The 19,522-nt window shown below is 36.8% G+C and overlaps 1 protein-coding gene across 4 annotated transcripts in view; it reads right to left on the bottom strand.

Moving 5' to 3' along the window:
• Nucleotides 1-19,522, bottom strand: part of CDK14 (cyclin dependent kinase 14) — a 503,831-nt gene that overhangs the window by 272,954 nt on the left and 211,355 nt on the right. For all 4 annotated transcript variants that reach the window (XM_021713156.1, XM_008059636.2, XM_021713157.1 and 1 more), the window contains one exon: nt 16,120-16,243. In XM_021713156.1, the coding sequence (XP_021568831.1) occupies nt 16,120-16,243 (124 nt within the window). The remainder of the gene's footprint in view (nt 1-16,119; nt 16,244-19,522) is intronic.

Below are 19,522 nucleotides of genomic sequence, written 5' to 3'. Positions count from 1 at the left end.
AGAAGAAATTGAGACCCTAAATAGACCAATAACAATCAAGGAAATTGACTACGTAATAAGAAAACTACCTCCAAAAAAAAAAAGCCCGGGTCCAGATGGCTTTCCAGCAGAATTCTACAAGACATTTAAGGAGGAGCTTATACCAATGCTACTGAAGGTATTCCAGGTGATTGAGAAAGATGGAACTCTTCCCAAATCATTTTACGAAGCTAACATCTCATTGATACCCAAGCCAGGTAAAGACCCAACAAAGAAAGAGAACTACAGACCAATATCTTTGATGAACATAGATGCTAAAATTCTCAACAAGATTCTAGCAAACACATCTCAAAAATTATCCATCATGACCAAGTAGGCTTTATCCCTGGGATGCAAGGCTGGTTCAACATTCGTAAAACCATAAATGTAATTAAATACATCAACAGATGTCAAAACAAAAACCACATGATTATATCATTAGATGCAGAAAAAGCTTTTGATAAAATCCAGCACCCCTTCTTGATAAAAACCCTCGAACAGCTAGGCATATGGGGAACATACCTCAAAAGAGTAAAAGCCATCTATGAGAAACCCACAGCTAGCATACTACAAAACAGACAAAAACTGGAACCATTTCCCCTGAAAACTGGAACAAGACAAGGATACCCACTCTCACCCCTCCTGTTCAATATAGTATTGGAAGTCCTGGCTAGAGCAATCAGAGAAGAGAAGGCAATCAGGGGTATCCAAATAGGAAAAGAAGAAGTCAAGTTATCTCTATTTGCAGATGACATGATTGTGTACCTTGAAAACCTAAGAGAATCTGTCAAAAACCTCCTTACACTAATAAAGGACTTTGGCAAAGTCTCAGGATATAAAATAAATGTGCAAAAGACAATCACATTTCTTTACGCCAATAATAAACAAACGGAAACCCAAATAAGAAGCACAATTCCACTCACAATAGCCACAAAAAAATTGAAATACCTTGGCATCTTCCTAACCAGAAATGTGAAAGACCTTTACAATGAAAACTACAAAACACTGCTCAAAGAAATCAAAGATGACACAAAAAAGTGGAAAAATATCCCATGCTCATGGATTGGAAGAATCAACATTGTGAAGATGTCCATCTTACCTAAGGCAATCTACAGATTTAATGCAATACCCATTAAATTACCAACAACATTCTTTTCAGACCTAGAAAAAACAACACAGGAATTCATATAGAAACACAAATGTCCAAGAATAGCCAGAACAATCCTCAGCAAAAAAAAAAAAAAAAAACAAAGCAGGTGGTATCATATTACCAGACTTCAAACTTTACTATAAAGCTACAATAATCAAAACAGCTTGGTATTGGTACAAGAACAGGCATATAGATCAATGGAATAGAATTGAGATTCGAGAAGCAAAACCTCAATTTCTCAACCAACTCATCTTTGACACAGCCTCCACCACCTACCACTGGGGAGAGGAGAACCTATTCAGTAAATGGTGCTGGGAAAACTGGCTGACCACATGCAGAAGATTGAATCAGGACCCCTCTCTATCCCCATACACAAAAATTAACTCTAAATGGATCAGAGACCTAAATGTAAAGCCTCAAAACATAAGAAGCTTAGAAAATGAAAGACATACCCTCATGGAAATTGGAACTGGTATCCAATTCCTGAACAAATCTGAAACCCACAGACCATAAGAGATAAGACAGACAAGTGGGACCTCACTAAACTGACAAGCTTCTGCAAAGCCAAAGAAACAATCAAGAGAGCAGAGAGACAGCCTACAGACTGGGAAAAAGTATTTGCCAACTCCAGGTCTGACAAAGGCTTAACATCCTGGATCTACAAGGAACTCAAATGTGCTGAGAAGAAAAAAACAAACAACCCCATTATAAAATGGGCAAAAGATATGAACAGACACTTCTCAAAGGAAGACATTCGAGCAGCCAACAGACACATGAAAAAATGTTCAACCTCACTAATCATCAGGGAGATGCAAATCAAAACCACACTGAGATACCTAACTCCAGTCAGAATGGCAATTATCAATAACTCAAAAAAATTACAGTTGCTGGAGAGGGTGTGGCAAAAAGGGAACACTTCTACACTGTTCGTGGGAGTGCAATCTAGTACAACCTCTGTGGAAAACAGTATGGCGATTCCTAAAAGCTCTAAATATTGACCTCCCATATGACCCCACAATCTCCCTACTGGGAATATACCCTGAAGAACTCAAATCACTCTATAAAAAAGATACCTGCGCATGTATGTTTATCGCAGCATTGTTCACAATAGCAAGAACCTGGAAGCAACCATGTTGTCCATCGAAAGAGGACTGGATTAAAAAATGTGGTATATATACATGATGGAATACTACGCAACCATAAAAAAAAACAAAATCATGAATTTTGCAGCAACCTGGATGGAACTAGAGTCTATAATACTGAGAGATCTCTCACAGAAACAAAGATCTGAGTATCACATGTTCTCACTCATATAGTGGACCTTGAACATCCAATGTAATACTATAAGAAAAGGATTGACAGTGGTCGGAAATTATGGAGGGGGAAGGAGGGGAAGGGTAGTGGGATTAATGGTAATCAATATCTGTCTGGGGATGGGGAGACACCCCTAATCCCAAGGATGCCTGAACGAAGCATATTTGTATACCTAACCCTTAACTCTACCCCACAATATCATAATAAAAAATACTGATTAAAAAATAATAATAAAATAAATAAATAAATATCATTTAAAAAATTAAAATAAAATAAAATAAAAATAAATGACTGAGGTTTGAATCAATTTTATTTCCTAAAAGCAATTTAATGTCAAGTGCTGCATATCAAACATTTCTATGATTCAAAAACTAGAATGTTTCCAAATGGTGAATTCAATATTCAAAAATAAGAATGCTCTCAGACACTAACATCTAGAAAGACTTCTATATCAAATGCCCCCCCTTCATTTCCACATTGAACAGCACAAATGCCCATACACAAAGCAGACCACAGCCATGCCACTCACATGAAAAGACAAACACACAGGCAAGTCACACACGTAGCAAGTGACTGTTTGCTGTTGATAGCCAAGGTTGGCAAAATGTAGGGTACTGATATTTTCAATGAAATGCAGAACACATCATACAAAATACATGATTTATGAATATGCCTAGCTTAGAATCTATAATCCACCATGACTTCAAACCAAGCATTTTCACAATCTATGGATTTTTAACTGAAGATTAAAAGTGTATTCCTTCATATATGCATATTTCCAATTGTATACGTTTACTCTTGAGATTTAAATAATGGTCAAACAAACTTTGGTATCAATCTAATTAAGAAAGAAAAAACTGCCACAAAAATCCTGGAAAACCAACTATAATGGTCCATGTATTGTTTCCCTATAAACTAATTTCACTGTTTTACAGAGCATCAAGTCTCTATAGACTCCTATAAATCAATATGCCATTTTGTATTTCGATTTCTTTGTTACCTGATAATGAAAAAGTAATACTTGCAGCAATAACTAGTCCTAAGAGACCACAAAAATTGATACTGGACAATAGCAGTGTTCATTCTAGATGAGGGCTTCCTCATTTTTTAAATTAAAGTATATACTAAGGTATAATTATATTTTTATTTAGGACCAATATTCTTACAGTTCACAGAATTGTCTTATCTCACAGATCTCCCCAAATGACAACATTTGGCAGAAACACTCAGAAAAACTTTTTCTTCTCATAAACACTTATTGAGGAGAAAAATGTATAATACCAGTGGATTCTTGGTTAGCTAATAAAGTGGTCTGTCACTTAAAGGAATTAACAATTAGTATAATTTTATTTTCAAATCATGACACTAATTATATAAATCTATCATAATAAATTTTTATCACAAGAATAATTCCCTTTGATTAAGTCCTAATGTTTTTGATAGGAAAACTAAAATGAGTAACACTGGGATAGAAATTTTTACATCTGAACTACAAAACAACAAAAAGTTGTCAACATTGATTGTAGATGCTCATGTTTTAAATCTTCCCTTGCACAGTATTATACTTTTTAAAAGTCAAATAATAATTTCCATAAAATATGCAAGACAGTGATCATAAAAGCAGTCCATTTTTAAAAGGTTTATTAGCCCCCAGGGTAATCTTGGTATAAGACAATAACTGATCCTCAACTGGTGAGCACAAGACTATTAGGGAAAGCTTGGAGTAGAAGTAGCAACCATGTCTCTGTGATTACTACTGTATGCTCAGACACCAGCACAGTGGCAAGCATACAGTATATACTCACTAAAAATCTGATCAGTAAAGTACTGAATTATATTCCTTACCATATCTTTGTTCAAGAAGGCAATAAGGTATGTTATACATTTTAGAAAAGGTCATATTTTGGGAGGCTGAGTTGAGTGGATTGCCTGAGCCTGCGGGTTCAAGACCTGCCTGGGCAACTTGGCGAGACCTCATCTCCATAATAAATCAAAAAAAATCAGCTGGGCATGATAGCGCACGTCTGTAGTTCCAGCTACTTGGAAGGCTGAGGCGGAAGGATTGCCGGAGCCTGGCAGGTCGAGGCTGCAGTGGACGGGAGCGGCCACTGCACTCCAGTCTGGGTGACAGAGTGAGACTCCAACTCAAAAAAAAAAAAGAAAAAGATCACATTAAAAATACCAAGCATTTTGAATACCAAAGGGTTAACATTAAATTTATGTCTGTCAGCCAGGCATTGTTCTGAAATCATTTGCATTAACTTTTAAAACTCTTCTAACAATTTTGTGAGGTACAGAGTATTATTATTATCATCCACATTTTAAAATTAGTAAATGAAGGCACAGAAGATTTCAGTAATTCAACCAAGGACACACAAATTGTTAAGTAGTAGAGACAGGATTCAAACTCAAGCATCTGGCTCCAGAATCTGCACCCTACCCATTTTGGGAAATTTTATTTGTCTTCTCTTTCCATGTGAGTATATTTACTTCCATGTAAAACAATTTGTCTTTCAGATTTAAGGGTTTTTACTTAGCATTTTGTTACAGCTGCACCTGCCCTAGAGTTATGCATATTTATTCCAACCTTTGTGTGACATGATACACAAATACATATTTAGTCTTCACCCACCATACTGGCACAGAGCTCCTAAAAGCATTGTAATTTCCTGAGTATCTGGGGTGATAAAATATATTTGGTTATAATACTCGGTCTTAGTTCCCCGATCCTGATAAAGGACTCCTAAGACTCTGGGAACCTCTGGAGTGATAAAAGTTTCACTTTTAAATGTTAGCAGGAATGACTGGTGGCTCAGAATTCCTAGATAGCTTCAGGTGGGATTGGTTTCCAGAAGGACCAAGGCATGATTAGAGGGTTGTAACTTTCAGCCCCACTACCACCCTGGAACTCCAGGGAGGGAAAAAGGGGCCAGAAATGAGACAATCACCACTGGCCAATGATTTATTCCATCATAACTATGCAATGGAATATCCGAAAGACACCTACATGACAGAGTTCAGAGTGTCCAGGTTGGTGGACATGGAAGACTGAGGTGGTACACCTTGAGAGACTATCCTCCACACCTATGCAATGCACCTCTTCCATCAGGCTGTTCCCAAGTTGTGCCCTTTACGATTAAGCAGTAAACAAAAGCAGAGTGTTCCTAAGTTCTGTGAGCCATTCTAGAAGAGTACTGAGCCAAGGAAAGGGTCGTGGGCACCACCGGCTTGAAGCAGGTCAGTCAGACTTACAGAAGGTCCAGGACTTGGGATTGACACCCAAGAAGTAGGCAGTCTTGTGGAACGGAGCTCTTACCCTACAGAGTCTAAGACAATGCTAAGGCGGTTCACGTCAGAACTGAACTGAATCTTTAGATACCTGTTGGTGTCTGATGTGTTGATGAATTGGTTATTGGTGTGGGGGGGGGGGGGGGGGTGGGGGAGGGTGGAGAGACACAACAAGTTGATGTTGGAAGTGCTGTAAGAAACAGTTTAGCATCAGGGAAAACATAAGATCTGAACAGAATCTTATTCCCACTGGGAGGCCTCAGGCCATTTTTTTCAGCCACTGCCCAGCACTGATGAGTCTTCACAGCAACATTGTTAAGGCCAGTTCGCCCTTTATCTGCCCATAGGGCTTCTCAGTGCTTTCTTTCTCCACACATACACAATTAAAGAGGGTGGTTCCTTAATTTACAAATTACCAAAGCTCCACTGAAACTTATATTTCCAACAAGGTTTCCTATTGGTCTCCTGTGAGAAACATTACATCATTTCTTACAGCCTCCTCAAGATTCATGAGATTTAGTACAGAGTGATATCTAATATCTGGGTCCCACCTTCCTGATAGGGATCTTGCGGCTCAGCTGACATGGGTCATCAGACTAGCACTGGTTACTCTGACCTGGAGCACTCCTACTTTCTCATACATTTAGGGAACTAACCATGTATGTGTTAAATGTGTCATTAATAGTCTAGTGGGTACTACACTGGGGCTCTAAAGACATTTTTAACAATAATATTAGTAATAATAACTTGGCACATCGCGTACTAAGTAACAGGCACAATGTTAATTAATTATCCATTTCTGGGTCAACGTATATACATTTTTAAGATAAGAGGCCAGGACTAGATATCTCTGAGGTTCCTTCAAAATTTCGAGAAAATCTAAATTTAAAAATTCTGCAAATGGGAATGTAAAAAGAATTCCTTTACTTTTATATATTTATAAAAGATTTATTTTAATTTCCACTCATAGATTTGCAGCTTTTATTCTAAAAAAAAAAAACTCTAACAAAATATTCCCAATTATATGGTTCTACCAACAGTAGTACGATAACCTCAAAAGTAATAATACCATACCCTGCTTTCAATTATCTGAGCAAACTACTTGCAAGTCATATTTCATTCATTCATTTATTATTAGTTTTTGGAGATGGGGACTTGTTATGCTGCCCAGGCTGGACTAGAACTCCTGGGCTTAAGCAATTCTCCAACCTCAGCCTCCCAAATTGCTGGGACTGGCACACACCACCACACCCGCCTTATTTTATATTGTTCCTGTAATTCTTTTGTTGTTGTTGTTTTTGAGTAGGAGTCTCACTCTGTCACCCAGGCTGGAATGCAGTGGAACGCTGTTTACAGACATTGCAGCCTCAACCTGCTGGGCTCAGGCAATCCTTCAGCCTCAGCCTTCCAAGTAGCTGGAAATGCCATCACGTGTTACCGCGCCTGGCTTAATTTTGATTTATTGTAGAGACGAGGTCTCACCAAGTTGCTCAGGCTAGTCTTGAACTCCTGAGCTCAGGCAATCCCCTCACTTCGGCCTCCCAAAGTCCTGGGATTACAGGCTTAAGCCACCGTGCCTGGACGTTCTTGTAATTCTAATATCATGATTCGTATAAAGATATGATCTCACTTAATTTTAAGTTAAGAATTTAATGATGACTTTTCAGATGCCTTCATCAACATATAATTCTGAAATCTTCCAACTTTGCCCATGCCTCTGCTTATGCCTCTGGTGCCCCATTCTCACGATGCCCCAGCTCATCCGTCCCTTTCATCCACTGCTCTAATTCTGTGATGTTCAGGCTGGATGTTAGCGAAGTTTCCACATCCAGTGTGAGTTGGTCATTGCTTTACAGGACAGATTTCCTTAGCCGACAACTCTACGCCATAACCAAAATAAGCATTTCCATCTGCATTTTTATATTAGCATCTTTTCTAACTAAAAATTTAAATGCCAACTAACTCAACAGATATTTAATAGAGGCATGTGCCATTTCTAAAGTTTGGATTTTTGCAAGAAGTTAGACTTTATTAGGCCTGTAAACTTAATTATGTACACTATGGTTATTTTCACAGTATGTGGTAAAATAAATTTAGACTGTTTTTCAGACATGTGTTTTAAATTAGTAAGCAGCATAAGTCATTAGTGCTTATTTGGTTTTTATTTTTAATATTCTAGTACTTTCTTCTTTCATTAAAATGATGAAAGAAAAGTCCGAATATCCTAAGTTTATCTATTGCCAAGGAAGAGATTATTCAAAGTGAGAAGAGAGGCTTTTTTAATGTTAGTATACATAAATATGCACTATATCAAAAGTATAAATAAACCAACTCATATGGCATTTAAATGAAAAACTAGAGGACAAAAGAAGAAAACAAATAATACTGAAGCAGTGGTATTAAAGTGGGAAAAAAGATTCATATTACAAATTTTTAAAGATGTCTAACTTTTAGAATGTACACTAGGTCTTGTATTTCCCATGGTAGCTGGTCAGTTTTTCTGGCTTCCAGTAAAGATTTTAGAAAAATATGCTGAGACTGCAATGATTCATTTGCTGTAATTCAAAATACTAGTATAAATCAAGGATATTGACATACGTATTAGTGGAGTCTGGGTTGGACTGAATTTTAAAATGTGGCTTTTTAGAAGGCAAAGAGATACACAAAAATCAATTTCAAATGGATCAAAGACCTATACCTAAAACCTCAAATGTTAAGAATCTTAGAACATGAAGGAGACACCCTTATGGAAATCAGAACAGGCAACCAATCCCTGTCCAAAAGCACATGCCATAAGAGATAAAACTGAGAAGTGGGCCCTCATCAAACTAAAAAGCTTCTGCAAAGCAAAATAAACTATCAAGAGAGTGGGGAGACAGGCCACAGAATGGAAAAAAAGTATTTGCCAACTGCATATCTGACAAAGGCCTAACATCCAGGATCTACTAGGAACTCAAACGTGCCAGAAGGAAAAAAAAAAAAAAAAGTGGGCAAAAAATATGAATAGACACTTCCCAAAAGAAGACATACGAGCAACTAACAGACACGTGAAAAAATGCTAAGCCTCATTAATCATCAGAGAAATGCAAATTAAAACCACACTGAGATACAACCTAACTCCAGTAAGAATAGTCAACATTAATAAAACAAAAAAAACAACAAATGCTGGCAAGGATGTGGAGAAAAGGGTATGCTTCTACACAGTTGGTAGGAATGTAAACTAGTTCAACCTCCATGGAAAACAGTAGGCGATTCCTAAAAGAACTAGAAATCAACCTTCCATATGACCGAGCAATGCTCCTTCTGGGAATATACCCAGAGGAACTTAAATCACTCTACAAAAAAAGAGATACCTGCACACTCATATTTATTGCAGCTCTAATCACAACAGCAAAAACAAGAAACCAACTGCACTGCCCATTGAAACTGAACTGTATACAAAAATGTGGTATATATACACAATGGAATATTACACAGTCATAAAGAAGAACAAAATTACGGACTTTGCAATAACATGGATGGAATTAGAGTCTATCATACTCAGAGATCTATCACAGAAGGAAAAAACTGAGTACCACATGTTCTCACTCATAAGCAGGCCCTGAACATTTACCATAATACTATAAGAAAGAGATTGGCAGTAGTGGAAAACTGCCAGGGGAGGAGGGGGCACATAACATCAATAACGGTACCTGATTTCAAACCAGGTGAAGTGGAGACCAAAGGGAAGCCCAAACTTTACCTGGACGATGACAACTTACATATATAAATCTGAATTGTACCTCACACCTTTAAAAAAAAAATTTAAGTAAATTGATCCTAAAAAAAAATCATAAAAAGAAGGTAAAGAGTAGGAGATGGGTCAGGATCTATAAAGGGACATTAGTGAATTGCCCTAGGTTAAGCAAACTTTTATACTTCCTGCTATGGTTTGAAGGCTTGTCTTCTCCGAAACTCATGTTGACAATAACGAAAAGTGAGGCCTTTAAGAGGTGCTTAGGTATTGAGGGATATGCCCTCATGGATGCATTAATCAGTGCCTGAATCAATGGATTATCACTGGAGTGGTATTAGTGGCTACATAAAAGTAAAAAGAAAATCCTGAGCAGCACGCTCAGCGCCCTTGCCGTGTGACGCCTTATGCCTCCCTGAGACTCTGCAAAGAGTCTCCACTAGCAAGAAGGCTCTCACCAGATGGAGTCTCTTGACCTTGGACTTAGCTCCCATAACTATTAGAAATAAACTCCTTTTCTTTATTTTCTTTACAAGTTACCCAATTTTCGGTATTCTGTTATAAGCAACAGAAAACGGACTTAGAAGCCAATCTCTATGTTAAAAAACAAAAACAAAACTCATGTTCATGTGTAATCATTGTTGCCTTCAATAGCATGTGTGTAACATAATTCTTGGGTTCATTTCAGTGCTACTCTTGTTAAATACACCTATAACTTCCATTCTGATCATGATGGCTGGTACTTACGGTTCCAGTCATTCTATACATAGATATTTTCTAAGGATATATGACAATATTTCAATTTACATCCTGTATTAGTTATCTCACTTATAGCCAACAATTCTGCCTTCGAATTGTATAGGGAAAAAAATAACCATAATATTTTTGCATACTGAAATCCCTCTGCCCAGAGGGTTCTATCAACAGTGGAGAACAAGATGATTAGCCATTTTCGTAGCATTTTGCTCTACATTTAAACATGTCTTGTTACCTCACAGGCATGATTTGGCTGAAACTGAACTAACACTTTTTCAAATCTCATTTCCTTGGAGTTGGAAGCTGCAATCAAACCCTATCCACATTGCTTAAATCTGGTTTATGGTGACTGAACAGAGATTTCTTACAGATAGAATAGTATATGCAAACTAGTTATGGTATATATATAAAATATATCTATATCTCCATCTTGTTACCATTTCCAGCTTTATTTAAAAACTTCATGTATATGAGTTTTTTTTAAAAGAGTTTTAGGGCAGTGAAACTATTCTGAATGATACTATAATGATGGACACATGTCACTCTAATGTAGATTACAGACTGTGGATGATATTGATGTGTCAAAGTAGGCTCAACAACTGTAACAATCACATCACTCTGGTGCCAGGTGTTGACAGTGGGGAGGCTTGTGCATGTGGGAGTAGTGTGCAGAACCCTTTGTACTATCTGCTCGATTTTGCTATGAACCTAAAACTGCTCTAAAAAATAAAGTTCATTTAAAAAGAAAAAAATCCTCATATATTTAGCATTTAACATGCTTGGGCAATGTTACATTGTGATAACAGAAAAAAGATAAACAACATAATTAGATGTTGCCATTATCATCATTCCTCTTGAATGGGGGAAAAAACTTCTGAAGGGATGCTTATTATATTAAACAAGATTCACATGATGAAGCTAAGTGATGTTTCCATATCAGAGAGAAAATAATTTTAAGTATCAGCATTCCATTCAAAAGGGTTACCTTATTTTTAAAATAACGGGACAGAGGGAAATAACATTGTCTAGGTCATATGTCTAATCAAGTATGTTTCTAACATGTAATATTAATAATCTGAGTGGAGTTTTAATGAAGTTCCCTAGAGAAATGAGGGGAAACAGCCCTTCCCTTGGTTCAGATTGCAGCATTAATTATTCTAAATATAGTCCTTGCTCTCAGATCCATATGAAAGCAATGGCCTAAACTTAGCATTGATACTGTTTAAGAGTTAACCTCTCGGAAGAGTCTTTTAAAAGCAGAGTGATACTTCATTGGATAACAGTTATTTTTGGTATATGGAAATATATTCTGAAACAAAAATACAGGAAAAATGAATCCCACAGGCCATAACCAATGGGTTTAGTTATATGAAATCTTAAATTTATAACTATAACTTCAATGGTGAATTTTTTATGTAAGTGATTTTTTTTAAAATAGCTAAAAGTTTATATCTTTGGAACCTTCAGGCAAAACATATAGTCCAGAGACTATATTTATCAAACTGCCAGGTTCTCTTCTGCATCTGTTCTCTGCTATTCCCTACATGAATTCTGAGAAGCACATAACAAACAAACCATGCACTTATCAGGTCCTCTACAGCAGGGGCCCGTGACCTCAGACTGGCGGTTAAGAACTGGGCCATACAGCAAGAGGCAAGCAGGTGAGTGGAACTCCACCTCTTGTTAGATCATTGGCTGCATTAGACTCTCATAGGAGCGCAAACCCTACTGTGAACTGCACATGTGAGAGAGCTAGGTTATATGCTTCTTATGAGAATCTAATGCCTGATGATCCCCCAGCCTCATCCATGGAAAAACTATCTTCCACGAAATCGGTCCCTGATGCCAGAAAAGCTGGGGACCGCTGCTCTACAGAGTCACATTTCTGGTGTGTTTCATAAACTAATCTAAATTGTGATTTATAAAAATATCTTATCTCAAGGAAAACTAGGAAGGTAATATTTTAGACCTCTGGTGGGACAGAGACCTGTAAGATTTTGCTTTATTAAAACCATAGAGTTGTTTAACTTGATTCCCCCATTAGGAAACTCAACAAAGTAAGCCAAGTCCTCAAATGCTTATATCACAGAGTTCTTGTTGTCCGTCTTTTTCAGGAGCACATTTTACCCAGTGGTCTTTCAATAGAGTTAGGCTATATCCCTTAAAAATAGTGGAGGGATGGCTAAGAAACATGGAAGACACCAACATATCTTGCAGGAATTTTATAGAACTCATCCATTCTGCTTTAATCTAATTTTTATGGAAAAATCCCTTTAAGTTTTCATACTATTATACTGCAAATGACCTTAATTTCTCTGTGAATTTATTTATGCATTTACTTGTCTTGCTTCAATGATTTTCTTCCCATGTGCTCTCAATGCATATTGTAAAAGCATAGCTCTCATCTACTTGAATTTCCAAAAGACAGAATCAAAAATGAGACTTCAGGGAGGGATGGGACAGCACTGATTCTAGATTCAATGGATAAGACTTTTACCAGCTAGCAAATATCTGGTCATTAGAAAATAATAATTCAGAAGTGTACAACATAAAAAGCGAGCATTAAATGGACCTTAGAAAGTATCTGTTCAACATTATTATTTTTCAGATGAGGAGTATAAGCCTCAGAGAGGGAAAATGACTTCTTGAGAGTTACAAGCTAGTTACAGACAGAGTCAAGTCTCCTAAGTCAGTGCTCAACGCACCTGGCTCTCGAAAACAGTACAAGTAGACAATTATATTTAGGGAATGCAGAATAGAAACCTAAACTCTTATGTATCTTTCCTGTATATTTACATTCATGTAGTGTTGTTTATTTTTGCAACCTGAGATGACAAACATAGTAAATACCAAATGGGTAAGTAGGGCCTCTGAGTAAGAGCCTCAAAATAACCTTGAGGCTCCAACATCATCTGTAGTCATTTAATTCCATCTATACTCTTAACCATGCATAGTCAGGACAGCGCTGACGAAGAGGAAATTATTTTATAAACTGCTAGTTTGCCAAACCTAATCAAACAGAAAGTAAATTAAGGCAGGTCTTGTTCTTTAGATTTATACTCGATTTAGTCAGGAATATTTTTTATTCAGCTACTCAATCTTTACTGAGCATCTACTATGTGCTAAGCATGATGCTAGAGATAATGAGACAATAGAGAGCAAGATAGGTCATGGCCCGGCTTTCATGTAACTTCTAATCAAGTAGTTCAAGGAAAAAGTAAACAAACACATCATCCAAATGACTTTGGTACACTAGAAGTATTACAATATGGGAATTACAATAATACAGAATGTATTTGTCTCTTTTGATCAAAATGGTATGGTTTTATTCACATAAAAGAAAGAGGCAAGATAAAGAAACCATTACTAAAACTGTGCATACATCAAACACTGAATTAAGACTGTGTGTTTTTAATTGTTCTGCTGTCTGGAACCATCCCAGTTTGATTGTCTAGCCTCTTTGCGGTTTCCAGTGTGTTCCCTTCATCTCAATCACATACACACATGCTCAAACACAGTAAATCACAGTTAACTGCATGCTTTAAAGTAAATGACAAATAATGCACAATTAATTGGGGGAAACTGTTGAATGAGTCTTGCTCATTACACTCCTTGCACAGGATGCATGCTAAGTGCACACTCCAGGCTGGACGATTCAGGCTATGACCCTGAGGAAAGATGCACAAACATAGCCCTTCCAGGGAGCAGTCTGGTCCAAAGGAGCAAACACTTTAAAGTACACCATTGCAACTGGCAGCATATATCACTTTCTTCACAAAAATGTTCAGTACAGGACTGTGTATAACAATGAACAATTAGAACGGAAATACTCAGTGGCAAGGGACTGAATAGAGACGTGGCTTGCCATTAATGAACAAAATCTAAGCTGTCACAAATTATTTTGCTATATTTAATAACATGAGAAAATGTCATATTCTTATGTGAGAAGTGCTGACAAAATTGTGTTTCTTTTTTTGAAGCTATGAAATATGTAGACAAAGCAAGACATGAGAGAAAGAAAAAGGAGAAAGCTGCTAGGAAAATAAACAACAAAATGTTCACGTCTGTCATCTCTGAGTTGTCCATACTGTCTAGATTTTCTAATTTTCTAAAAAATCATCAAAGTTTTTCCAGTGATATTTTGGTTGTTTCTGATATTATGAAAATATCAGTTTTAAAGATCTATAAGAATCTTTTAAGATGAATTTACCTATTATAATAAAAATATCATCATAAAATTAAAATGTAATCCCTACTAATCCCATACATGCAATCCTATTATATCCTATTATATCCTTGGTTACATGTACAAATCAACGTTATAAAAATGTATTTTAAAAATAAACAAAAAAAACCTGTGTTTAATACAATTCAATGTTCAGTACAATAATGTATTTCAACATATGCCTTATAGTATATTAATACCTCACAAGAAAATCACTATATATTCATTTTCATGTACTGATAAATATGTTCACTGTAAAGCCAATATACTTGAACATGAGGAATTGAAACCCTTCTCTCTTCCAGCCCCCTATTCTCCCATTATTTTCTACCCTAAAAAAGAAAGACTTTATATTCTAGCAACTTGGTATAATTCTGATGCTAAAATCTGGCAATAAGCAAAATACAGAAACACACATACACAGAACTTCATCATTTTTATCAAAGTAGATATGGACAAAAGACAAAATTTTTCAGTATATCTCTACTTATGCTAACTTTTGTTTTATTTCATTTTTTGAAGAAAAAAATATACAAAACCTAACAGAGTAGATTCATTCCAAAAGTATTCAACAGTCAACTAACCTTGAAATCAGAAATAAACATTTCCTTTCCTCTTTTATTTATTGGAAGGTGGAGTAGAAAAGGGTAATCATATTTCAAAAAAAGCCCATATCTCAACCTCAGCCATCTTTATGTCCCAAGGGTAATACTTTCATTCCATTCTTAATGGAACAAATTTCCAATCAGAATATGCATTCAAAAATAATTGAGGCAATGCAATGTCAACACACCATGCCGCCATCAGGCGTCCCTGGTGCTGGGAATCAACTCAACACAATCTCTAGCGTGACAGTGAGCCTGGGCCATGCAGAAACGTCAGACTCGATCAAGGGAACAGCAGTCAGCAAGGAGGGTACAACAATTTTGCTTCCCTCTGGATGCTCAAAGACAGTGTTTGGAGGAACGCTTCTAAGCTGGAAAAGACTAATCTTAAAACTATAAGGAAGGATCCACTTATAATGGCCCACTCCAGGAGCCCAACTTTTAAATACGTGTCTACTTCTGCAACATTACTAGAAATACTTGAAACAATAGTCAATTCTGGAAAGGTTAACATGTAGATATCTAGTTATTAAAGCTTTAGGGCAAAGTACACTATTGGATACATTCTGCAATGTGCTGAAAAGGTTCAGAGGTTAAAAGTCAGGTTTATTCAAATTTGGCAAAATACTGATAATTGTTGAAGCTGGTTAAGTATGCTGTTTTTCCACTTTTCAATATGTTTGGCATTTTCATAATAAAAAGTGGGAAAAAAAGATTTTCTTGATTATATTGTATACTCAAAATTTTACTGACTTTTCCTTTGAAAATATATGTTAATGAGATCTTCTTTACGTTAATTATTACATAAGTCTTTAACAAGCAGTCTGAATTCTAAATTTTATGAAACTTCTCCAAGCACTATGTTTTACGTTATTGTAAAAATGAAAAAAAAATTCCTTCATTCCAGAAAAAAAAATGTGACCATGATCTATGATGACAAAAGAAGTGCACCTAAACAAATGCAGTGCCACCATCTGCCTGGCATTCTCACAGTGTGACAAAATAGACTGGTAATTAACTGCTTTCCTACCGAAATCTGCCAGCTTTAACTCCCCCGTGTCACTGATCAGAAGGTTCTGTGGTTTCAGGTCTCTGTGCAAAATATAACGCTGGTGGATGTAAGACAGCCCTCGCAGCAACTGAAATAAAAACAACTGAAAAAATAGGGAGACAAAGGTTAAAATCTGAACGCAGAGAAAGCCAGTTTCTACATACAGTCTGCCAAGTACTTGTATTTAGTGAAAATGGGTAACTAACACTAAATTTCCTACCAAATTATTTAAACAAAAGGTGTAACATTAGCATGTAAATTCCTAATTCATTAAGAAGTAAATCTGAGAATTTCTAACAACCCAGAGTGACCCTGCTCATCCTGAGTAATCTATAATTCAATCTGTTCTTTAAATTGAGTAAAATGTAAAGAATCGATTCTTTAAAATATCTTTCTTCTTCAAGCCTAAATTGATGTTGGAGAGAGATTTTTTTAAAATTCATGACATTATGAAGATAAAAGAAACAGGACTGTTTACCAAGCTTATGTAAATGTGCCCATATTTAATTCCACAGACACAACATAAATATGGTATCCATAAATTCACCATTAACATGCTTTAAGGAACAGAAAGATAAGTTGATGTGAAATAATTAAAACAAAAACAGTCACATGGTTCAATTAATACTACAGTATAATTATACAGCTTTTGCACATATGGTCAGAAAGATTAGACTGCTGCCTAAAGACAGACATGTACTATCACTAATTATAAAGCAGACCCATCCTAAAAGGAAAGGACACACAGATAACAGAAAAGTCAAGAATTCAAGACCAATACTTTTGCAAGAAATAATTTCAGAAATAACTGATGGCCTTCTCTGTGAAGTTTCATAATGGATCAAATATAAACATAGACATGTTGCTATTTTGATAACAGTATGATTCACTAAGTTTCCCAATATTCTGCTTGTAAAAAAGAATCTTTTTCAACAATTAACTTACCAAAATAATCCTAATTGACATGGTTTTTAAAATAATCTGCTAAAGCAAAAATAAAAACAAATGTTCTTATTATTAACTGCCACTGACATTCTGGTCTATATAATCAGCTAATAACAAAAGGGAGTTTCAGGGAAACTTGAAATGAGTTGTAAAGATTGACGGTATAAGGATTCTGGAATATTCAAATGCAAAAGTTTGGTAACTCCTTAAGGGCCCTGGAAGTTAGGGTTTCTGGAATGTTCTAATGAAGCAGGGGCTATGAAAGCCAATTAAATGTTGTTGCAGGGAAGATAACTTGAAATAACAGTAAGAGTAATTCACCTCAAAAATCTTTGTATGTGGTAACACGCATGAGGCAGTGAAGGTCCGAGATCCATTATTTCTAGAGTCTAAGTAGTAGAAAGTAGCAATATGTTCTGTGTTCTCCTAGATTAAAAGACTGGCTCCAGAAGCCCAGGACACAAGCATCTCTCTAGACTTCTTTCAACACTTTCTGTGTAGCAGACAGAAAGACTTGAGTTGATATCAGCAGCAGTTTCCTGCCTCATTCCTCACTTCCAATACTCCCTGCATCCTAAAGTCTAAAGCTTACGATTTCTATGATAATCCATACTCCTTTCATTTAGATGGAGGGAGTGAACAAATAAAGCTACTTTGTGTTTTCAAGCCCTTACACACACACACACACACACACCTGCAGACCACATAACAAACGTAATTTTAAAAATAAACTGATTTTGAAAATAAACAGTTTGTCATTCTGTAAGATATTAACTGATCTTTGGGACTGAGCAGAGTCTTGTCAGCATGTGATTGATTGGCTATTTAACCATGGCGAAACATTTTAATTTAACAAACACATGCCAGTTGCTATTCTATGCATTGTCACCTCATTTATCACCTCATTTACCTCTGGAACAATTTTCATCAAGTAAGTACTACTCCTTAATTGATGAGTAAACTGCATTCTCAAGATCACAAAGCAATTTACATGGCAGAGCCAGGGTTCAAATCCAAACATTCTGACTCCAAAGTCTACGCTCTTAACGACCTTATATCGGAATCTTGGCCAGAAATCAACACCAGAAGGCAAAAGTGTTGGTACAGAGCTGCTTTGTACAACTGACAGGATAAAATCCGGATATCTACTAGCATGGCCTCCAAGGCTGCTGAGCTGAGCTGTGATTCCAGTTGAGTGCTCAGACATTATTACTCCACCATTCCCTGGCTCTAAGAAACATATTATGAACATATTATGTGCTCAGAACATATTATGCTGTCTTCAACTCTGTGTTTGCCTCTTCTCTGACAGAAAACTCCCTCTTCCCTTTACCTACTAATCTCCTTAGGTCACTCCTCAGGAATGGTTCCTCCCCAGAGCTCTCCCTGGCCCTCCCCTGACCCTCACCTGCCTATGGGTCTGCATGGGGTGCTCCTTCTCTTCGCTTTTAGGGCAGCCACTATACAATCTATCACAGTAGGCCATTTATCCTACCTCCCATAGACTGTAAGCCTTAATCATCTTTATAATCTGGGTACACAGTTAGTTGGCACTCCTGTACCAGTAATGCGATTACTGTGCTGAATGTAGAGACATCTGGATGGCAGCAGATTGAAAAATAGCAGATAGGAAACCCAATAATAGAATTCTCTAGAAACTAAGGGCAAAAGTGGATAGATCAAGCAGTCCCAAAGGGCTCCTCTTTTAAAACTTTTACTAATTAGTGGAAATATATAATCCTCATGCTAATGTAGAAGCTATTCAAATAGGATATCACATTAAAGGAGATTAAAAATAATAGTACTAGGAAAAACATGCAATTACACACTCCAATTATATGTGTATATGTGACAAATTAAGCCCCAAACATGACAAATACAGTATCAAACAAAGGTCAGACCAAATCTCCATAGAATAAATTCATTTGTTTACTAGGTGCCAACCACATCACCAGGTGCTGTTATGCAAGAAAGATACAAAGATGAGTGAGATATAAGACGTGGTCCCTGGACTCAAGGAACTGACAGCCCAGTGGGTATGAAAGACACACAAACAGGTATTGTGACATAGAGAGGTCTTCGCTGTAACAGCAACACAAGCTGAATGTATTGAAGGCACAGAAGAGAGAGGACCTAACAAAAAAAGAAGTAGAATTGATTCTGCCACTAGAAGACTAGCTTGTGAGAAGGTAATGAATCACAGGAAACTTACCACTCTGAAGTTTTCATTACATGTACAATTTCAAAAGGAAACTGAAACATGAAAACCATTGGGAAGCCGGGCTTGGTGGCTCAGCCTGTAATCCTGCGCCTTTGGGAGGCTGAGGTGAGTGGATTGCCTGAGCCCGCGGGTTCGAGACCCGCCTGGGCAGCGAGACCTCATCTCTACAATAAATCAAAAAATCAGCCGGGCGTGGTAGCGCATGCCTGTAATTCC

The sequence above is a fragment of the Carlito syrichta genome, unplaced genomic scaffold (genome assembly GCF_000164805.1).
Source record: "Carlito syrichta isolate Samal-C Ts95f unplaced genomic scaffold, Tarsius_syrichta-2.0.1 Scaffold304306, whole genome shotgun sequence".
Lineage (NCBI taxonomy): Eukaryota > Metazoa > Chordata > Mammalia > Primates > Tarsiidae > Carlito > Carlito syrichta.
This window is presented reverse-complemented; position numbering and strand designations above follow the sequence as displayed.